The 9000-nt window shown below is 39.8% G+C and overlaps 1 protein-coding gene across 1 annotated transcript; it reads left to right on the top strand.

Moving 5' to 3' along the window:
* The first annotated feature begins 1178 nt into the window (after window positions 1–1178).
* On the top strand, window positions 1179–8940 carry mier2 (mesoderm induction early response 1, family member 2). Its single transcript, XM_020933229.2, has 13 exons — window positions 1179–1243; window positions 2186–2317; window positions 2496–2594; window positions 2671–2761; window positions 3096–3178; window positions 3280–3349; window positions 3424–3566; window positions 3647–3728; window positions 3830–3924; window positions 4027–4151; window positions 5531–5658; window positions 7636–7732; window positions 7905–8940. Exons 2-12 carry the CDS (start codon window positions 2291–2293, stop codon window positions 7689–7691), a joined length of 999 nt encoding a protein of 332 aa, XP_020788888.1. The 5' UTR covers window positions 1179–1243; window positions 2186–2290; the 3' UTR covers window positions 7692–7732; window positions 7905–8940.
* Window positions 8941–9000: the final 60 nt, after the last annotated feature.

Here is a 9000-nt window from a genome sequence, read left to right as displayed (position 1 = left end):
CTGATCTATAACTTGACCCGGTGGCAGCACTTGCTTGTCTCCACAGAAACAGAGGTTTAATGACAGTGCAATAACATCAGTTTGCAGACCCTTCAGAAAAGTTACACAGTCAATCTTTAAAACAGGACATAACATACAGTTTAGTTACAGAATTCCTGACATATGAAACCAGACAATATGAACTGAGTCAACAAAACTTTGGTTGAAAATTAAAATTTTCATTAAAGCTTATATTTATACCCATAAATCATATTGTAGCCTTTTTTCAAGCTAATTTGTAAAATTACAGGACAGACATTTAAGATGAACAAACGACTTGGACTCATTTGAATATAGGCTGTAGTGCTGTGGTTGCCATTCCAAGAAATAGCCAACAAGGATGCCTACAGTCAAGATTAAATAATCAATGAGGGAAGTAACTTGAATGTTACTAAATAAATACTGAACTAACCTCTTCCATACTGTTGTCATTAATTCAAATAGATGCATTTAGCAGAGGTTTGACTGTCACCTGCAGTCCATGGTCTCACCTCACCTTTATTCTGTCTTTGAACCTGAGAGTGTGAGGTCAGTCTCACATCAAAACGTTTAAATTAAGATGGTAGGGTTATGGTAATTTGTGACACTTTACCAGGAAGCTGTGAAGGCTGCCTTTGGTCCCTGGTCACATGGTCTGAGTGGCAAAAGCCTTATATTAACATTGAGGAGGAGATTCCCGCTGTGTTTAGGAGGAAATGTTTCTTCTGCTTAGTATGTTATATAGGCTACATTTTAATTGTGTAATAAGGCATTAGGTCTCTATGGTTAGCCCCCCCCTCCCCCCACCCCCACCCCCACCACCACCCCCCACCCCACCCCCAATCAGTTGCCTTATTAATTCCAAAGGCCCAGTCCCTTTTCTAAAAGTTTGTGACTGAAGAAATAGCCCATCATATCGTCTTGTGTTACAGACAAATATTGGATAGCCTATAAAAAGAAAACGCTAGTTAGTAGCTGGAGAAAGGTAGGCTAAAATCTAATGTTGATTAAGTTCTAATTTATTTTCGTTATTTATCTACTTTTTTTCTTGAAAAATAAACATTGCATATTTAAGGAGAGATTAAAACATGATATGTAAATAAAAATATGTGAATGTATTTACGCTGCACACTTTTGTGGACGGCTGGGTCTGAGCTGCACAGCAGAAGAGTAGACCTACAACATCCGGGCAATAGCCAGCTCACGCAGAAACGGAATGGCGGAGGTAAGTGAGCGAAAACGAGGCTTTAATCACACAAATGTGGTCAAACAGGGCTAAATGTAACATGGAGCATACCCTATAATGTTTATTCAAGTGTCCGTGGTTTTACCGGTGTGATGATGTCCTTTATAAGAGAGCTGCGGGCGGTTTAAGACGGAGTCGGAGAGGGAGTAATGGAAGCTCCCCGGCGGATCGCCTCTCCGCGTTCTTCGCTTTAAAGAGCCATTCCCTCTGCCTTGATACTATCGCGCACAGAAAACAATAGGCAGCTCGGGGCTCGAGTACAGTGGTGCTGAAGTATTTCACATGTGTCAAACTGACAAGTACTGAAGTGACTGCAAAGTTGGGCACGTTTCTTCAAACTCCGAGAGTGTGGGGGAAGCTCACAGAAGGAGTTATTTCCTTCTCGTTGTGAGCCGTGGAGAGGAAGAGGCGTTCAGCACCAAGTCACAGGAAAGCGCCCCTGGTCAGACAAACAGTCCCGCGACTCCACGGACAACTTTTAACATTTGGGCTTCTCCTCTTTCTAAAAAGTTATTCTGTCCACAAACAATGACGGTGATGTGTGTCTCTAAGTTCTCCTCACAAAAGTTTAGGTAGTAGCTACTTGTAATGATGCAGCTGTGACTACTAGCAATAAAAGTGAATAGTACACTCCCTGCTGTCTTATTCTTTAAGAAAACCTTATAAATATTTGTTTGGGGTTTCAGTTTCACTTAATTCCAACAGCAGCTGGTGTCACAAGTTGAAATAGGCGGTCGGTTCAAAGTCACTGGTCAGCTGATCTGTAATAAGATGAGCTGAGATCAGCGGCCTCACGTTCATCCTCCTTGTTGTTTGTGTTAACATGTGTGCACGTGCAGAGCAGAGACAGGCGAATGCGCTCTCTGTGTTTTACTTTATGAATGCCCCTATATGTTAAATATGTATTATGTGTGTTCTCAGGAGAGTGGGAGGCTCCTGAGGCTGGCCCCATGACCATCAGAGGCACAGACATGAAAGACAGCAGCCAAAGATCAGCGAGTCCTTAAAGGAGGACTCCCCTCACCCATGGAGATGGCAGCCCAGGCCCCCACTGTAGGAACATGAGTATATATTATCAAACTGTATAAGCACAGGCATTCTAGAATGTGTGTACTGCACAATATAATTTTGTATTATATTCCCTTGTTTTTCACACACTTGGAACTCTAGTTGCTCTAGTTGCAGCTGTTTTTGATCCTCATACGTTACATTGCCTTTTCTTTGATTACAGGCCAGTGAGCCGCTGGAGCAGCTACTGGCTCTGTACAGATACACAGAGAAAGAGTCGTGTCACCTGGCTGCCAGCCTGCCACACACAGCTCTTCACAAGGTGAGCCACATGCTCCATTCAAATGTCCCTTTCACCTGTGGTTAGATTCACACTGTGCTTGGTGCCACTGCTGCAGGGCTTTGTTCCGGAGGAGGAGGAAGAGGAGCTGTCAGGGGATGACCCCTCAGTCACTTCAAACACCTCGGATCAACACAGCCTTCCACAGGGTAACACAACAACAAGTGGACATTACAAAGAATTCAATCAAAACACAGACGGTGTATGTTATTAATAAGCTAGGGTTGGGCAATATTACAGTAAAAATGTAATTGTGTATAGTATGCAGCCTTAAGCTTGAATCCAAGGCCCACCCACTCTACCTGTTGGTCAGTCTATGTCATGCTTTGAGTGATGTCAGAAAGCATTAGTTACCTCTTAAAGACAATGTAAAGATACTTAATGATTTGTGATATAGGTTCCAAGACCCTATAGGCCACTAAAATTTTCATTGAACTTTATATTTTTTGTTAATTATCTGTTTATTTTGTATAATTTTTGAAGGTGATGCGAAAGGCATTCTAGAGGATGATGACACCGATGAGGAGTCTGATGATGATTCTATTCCTTCCAATGAAGAACATAAGGTTTAGCACAGTTCACACTTTCTCTGTTCACCACTTTGACTGTAAACTTAAATAAACAAAGCTTTTGGTAGGTTTTCTTAAATACATATATATATTTACAGGCAATTATGGTTGGCTCAATGTATCAAGCGAAAATTCCGCCACTCTGCTCATATACCTATGCAGAAAGAGGTAAATATCAAATGTCAATCATTTGCCTTTGTATTTTTTATAGTTCACTTATATTACTCTTCTGTTTGGATCAGAATTGAACTGTGAAGACCAGTTGCTTTGGACTCCAGGTATTCTGCCAGTGAAAGAAGTAGAGGAATTCTTGTTAAAAACCCAAAAGCAACATGGCGAAGAGGAGACGGACACTCCAAGGGAGTGTGTGCGGGACAATGAACAGGTAACTTATAATGCATGCATTCATTATTGGTAGTTATTTTTGACAGATTTCTGTTAATTCGGATTCCTCTAAAATCACAGGCCCTATATGAACTTGTAAAATGCAACTTCAATGCAGAAGAGGCACTAAGACGATTACGTTTCAATGTGAAAGTAATAAGTGGTAAGCAGTTTCTCTTTACAGAAGCATTTTGCTGATAAAGCACATACCTACAAAGATTAGATTAACATTTTGTTGTTGGGCTTTCCTTTTTGTTTCTAAAGAAGAGTTCTCTGGCTGGAGTGACGAGGAGTGTAGAAACTTTGAACATGGCTACCGAGCTTATGGGAAAAACTTCCATCTGATCCAGGCCAATAAAGTGGGTCTATTTTATATGATTGATGATAATATGATTTATTAAGTCAGTAAATAACAATGTTTAATTTATGGGTTTTTTTTTCCCTTTCTTTTTTCTGTGAAGGTACGCACACGCTCTGTAGGGGAGTGTGTTCATTATTACTACATGTGGAAGAAGTCTGATCGGCATGAGTATTTTACACAGCAGGCCACTCGACTCAGCCGCAAGAAGTACAGCCTGCAGGCTATGTAAGTGTCGGTGCTATGTTCCCACAGCCCTATGTTCCCTCATTTTTTTTCCTTTCCAAAATTAGGCCCTATGTTCACACATTTTCTTTATCATCAACTTGCAGCAGAATTTATTCCCATTTCTCCCAATTTGGTAGTCAGTTACACCCAATCTATTATTCAGTAGCAGTTGAGTACAGTTGTAATGCAGCTTTTAGCTAAATCTGGGAACATAGGGCTGACCCCTTCCAACACCGCTACTCCGACATAGGGTTGAGTGATGAACTCTTGTACCGAAATTAAACTCACCTCCAGGCTAGTGCAAGTTAGACACAGCACTTTCTGTAATTCTTTAATGAACAGTACACACTCAAACAGTCTCAATAAGCAATTTTTTTTTACTACTTTATTCAGTTTACTTCATTTATTCAAGCCTCTAGTACTTTTCAACGTTTTGTGCTAGGAACAGGCAATCTGTAAGTGCTGTGACTGCTTTCCTTTGTAAATAAGAAAAATCTTAGAAATGAGGGAACATGCTACTGTGGGAACATAGGACCTAATTTTCAAAATTTTCAGTGGGAAAAACAAAATCTTAGAAATGAGGGAACATAGAGCTGTAGGACCATTGAGCTGTAGGAAGATAGGGGTGACCCCCCCTCCATACACACACACACACACACACTGATTTAAAATTCAAGGGTTGTGGCCCCAGTACCATATATTTAGGTATGTCAGCGAGAAACTAAACCAAATTCACCATTCCAATACAATATATGAAAGAACTGCAGCTGTTTAATTTTTGAAGTTAATGGGTTAGCATTAGCTGCAAACACCTTGCTTACTATACAGCATTGTTGCTCAAATTGTCTTGGCCTTGCTGATGTTTTCAGACATCTTGGGATTGCACCCGTACTCTGTATATCCCGTCTGACCTTGTTCTCTGGTCTGCCAGCCTAAACCAACTTTTATCCAAATACCTTAAAACTAAAGCCTTGCACACCGCTGTAGCCTTATGAATATGTCCCTCATGAACAAGTTCAATGTGATGGATGTTGCCAAGAGTTTTCTGCCTAGTGTAGCGCCTTGAACTTTTTCTGGGAGAATCACAAGCCCATAGCTGTACTTGACCTGACAAGTCACACTGAAATTTTCACTATATTTTATGCAGAGGATCTCAGTCATGAAATCATGCCCTCCACCACACCTTGTATAATCATCTTTGCAATGATGCTATTCTGATTTGGTTTCAGTTATGACTGTATTATTGTTGACTTAAATATTCAGTTGCACTATCCTGTGTGCCACTCAACGTCTATTTGCCCCACCCACAGAAGACATTGAATTGGTACTGACTAGTCGATTGTATTTGCAATTTGTGTCATCCTTGTTTTCTGTTAAAGGGAGGATGGTGATAACGAAGGGGAGGTCGTGGAGCTGGAGACCAGAAACAGTGACTTGTCTGACAGCTCTTTAGGCTCTGGGCAACTCAAGTCACTGGTACCTTCCCAGATGGGCCGGGACAAACACGGTAAACCATAAGATAAATGCTGTATGATATTACAGATTTTTTTGGTTTTATTTTATTTAGGGATGTGTAGCGACATACAGTGTCCTAGCGTCACTGTGCCACATGACCTGCTGGACTGTGTTGACCATGGAGTATGCTCAGAACACAGATAGACTGTAGGCTATAAATAACAGATCACACAAAGAATAAGTGCCAAGAATAGAGATTTTTTTCAGGCTCTAATATCTGTCCTGCTTTTGTGGCCAATAATTATCAACCAAATTATCAACCATAGCCTGTCTACCTAATTTCATATGGGGGTGATCAACAGTCAGATTAACCAATCAAAAACATGTCAAAACAAACTTGTAGATTTACAAGTAAAAAATAATAATAAAAAATCCAGCTCTGAGGACTGAACAGAATGAATTTCTGATGAATCCACAAGCAAAGCACTAAAGCCTTCTGTGTCTGAGGTAAAAGAAGTTTAGTTCAGAATAAAACTAAAATATTTGAGAGCAGATGTCTTTGACGTTTGAGAGATGTGCTTCAAATTGGCGGCTGTGATTGGCACGTCCCAAGGACAGTTGTTTAACACAGTTCATGGTCTGGTTCTAGATCCTTCTGCGTTGGAACAAAAAGTAGGAGGGGCTGGATGGTTAGGCAAGATAAACAGTATTTTTTTATTTAAATCTTTATCAATATGTATATAATGTATAACACAAAATACAATTAATACAAAAAACGTGTGGACAAACAATTCAAAAACAAAGAGTTATACACAGAAACTCAAAACTGTTGTAGGTAAATCCAAACCAAAACTACTCCACTGCTCAGGCACAGCTCCCTCCCACCACTCACCAGTAATCCCTCACACACAGCATCCACCATTATCTCCTTTAACAGTTCAACACAGTTTTGGCATGCAAGGTTTTTCACTTAGGCCCATGGGCATATATTATTCCATTCTCTCAAAGATAGTCACTCAAACATAAGCAGTATTTTCCACTGTCTTAAAATCTGTAGCTATGGCAACGCCTACAAATTTAAATGTACTTTTCAAATTGTTTTACCTTTTGTCAAATGAATAGCAAACTAAACAATATTTTCTCAGATACAGTGTAATTTGTTGCACTTTTAACTCTTTCCCCCTTGGACGCCTACTTGGAACAACCCATACATATATTAGTACCTATCACAGCCTCTGATTACATGCGAAAAACCGAGCCATTTGTAATGGTAGTCAAATCACATCTTTAGTGATACAGCGGAGGTGTCAAAAGACGACATTAAGGGAAAAAGGGAGGGTCGTCAAATATAGTCTTCATGGGGGAAAGAGTTAATGATCACTGCATAAACATGAGGCCACTTCATCTACTTTCCTAGCTATCTATTGTCCACCCCTAAGACTCGCATAGCAAACCAATGAGGTCCATATTTCGAACAAATGATTGCTATATGTTTGCTATTAAGGCTATATAAGGTAAAACATTTGGCTGATATGTACTTAAATTACATTTTAATTAGAAGTTATAGTGAGTAATGGTTGATTTTAAAGTCAGACTGAATGGGATGTCATTGAAATGTCTTCACAATAAAGTTGGTGTTTTTTTTTTTTTCTGTTGTCGATATATAGTGCAATATATAGTTAATATTGCAGAGAGAAATTAAACTAGTTTATATTAGAGAGAGTGATAAAGTATGTTACAGGTTGTGGGTTTGCTCTATCCATACATGCATCTACAGTGTTCATCATGTCATCATCAGATCAGTTTTCATCTGTTGTTTCAAGTTGAGTTAATTTATTTTTGTAGTTGTGTGTACTGTTTCAATATGTGTGTATGATTGAAATATGTCATATTTTATTAATTTTTGGGATTTTTATACAAATTTGTTTTGTAATTTCTGTTTTACATTTCATAGATTCTTGTGTTTGACTTACATATGTTTTGTGCGTGTGTGTGTATGTGTCCATGCATGCTTTTGAAATGCATCCAGAGGAGGAGAGGCGGCCACGTCGCAGAAGAACTCCTCGCTTTCTTTTAAAGCCATGAAATGGTCCACACAGGCCACTGAAAGCAGGCTGGGCCTGCAGGTAAACAATAGACAGCAACATAAAAATGAATAACATTTAAATTAATTAGAACAAAAGCATATGCAATGATCCCTAATAATATAGTCATTGTTAATGTTGATCATTACTCTAATGTGAAATAGTACAAAGTAAATATTTACCTGATATTCTAATACATGTTGTCTCTGTTTAGATGGTGACCTGAGCATTGGGCTGATGGAGTTATGCAGTGACGGTCATCCTCCGAAGCAGTTTGGGAATCCAGACCTTGTCTCACCTGTGGACCTTCCACAAGGTCCTCTTTCAAACAGCTGCTGCCTGTTCCCTGTCCTGCCACAGTATCAATCCTCCTCCTTCCAGTGGGGCAGTGGAAGCCCTCCGTCCTGTCATGGTGACCCAACATGCCCCTGTTTGTACCAGCTCCACATGCACGGAACTGAAGCCTTTCTCTGTGGTACTCCTGAGGAGGGAGGGGCTAGAGCTTCTTTCCAGGTAGAATTCAGCCCTCAGCCCTTGTCTGCTGCGGCCCTGTCCCACCACGACTTTGGCAACCTGTTGAATATGCATGCCGTCCAGCATCACCACTTTCTCTCACAGTGAAAGGGCAGAAACACACCATGTGTGCAGTTTGTCCAACACATTTTAAAGGATGGACATTAAAACTTGAACTACTAGTACATTAATTTTAAAAGATGATTATGGACATATTTTGGTTGGTACTGTCTGACACTTGTCTGCGATACTGTTCACAACATTTGTGTTCATTAAAGCCAAAGGTCTGTTTTTTTTTTTGGTTTTTTTTTTGGAGCCAGACCGGCACAAGGATGGACCAGAAAAGCTTCAGTTGCAAACCATATGATGAATCTTGACTATGGTTTATATACCAGAGTCTATCAAGATTGTCTAGATGTTATCTTTTATCTGATTGTTGTGCATTGCTAATGATTATTATAAATAGAGAAATGAGCAGGAAATGTAAACTGCTGTGAACTTGAGATACTGGTGGTGGTACACTCATTGAACAAAAGTTCTATGTACTTCTTGTTTTAAACATTGCTCAATTGATCGATCAGGTGTTGAGGCAGTTTCAGTTGAAGAAAACCTGGTCACTGGAAGTCTTACTACTGGCCCCCGTGGCCATCAACTCCATAATCAACCCTTTTGAATCTGCACTGTTAACATTTTCTGACACATATTTATTGGGAAACATTAAAAGCAAATATTTTCAACCATTTCTCAGGTTCTATGAGGATAAGGATTTTGCAATTAAATACTGTATGTCTAACAAG

Source organism: Boleophthalmus pectinirostris, unplaced genomic scaffold (assembly GCF_026225935.1).
Source record: "Boleophthalmus pectinirostris isolate CB_2022bp ecotype Guang Dong unplaced genomic scaffold, ASM2622593v1 HiC_scaffold_7, whole genome shotgun sequence".
Classification (NCBI taxonomy): domain Eukaryota; kingdom Metazoa; phylum Chordata; class Actinopteri; order Gobiiformes; family Gobiidae; genus Boleophthalmus; species Boleophthalmus pectinirostris.
Note: the sequence above shows the minus strand (reverse complement) of the source record. Positions and strands in the feature narration are given on the sequence as shown.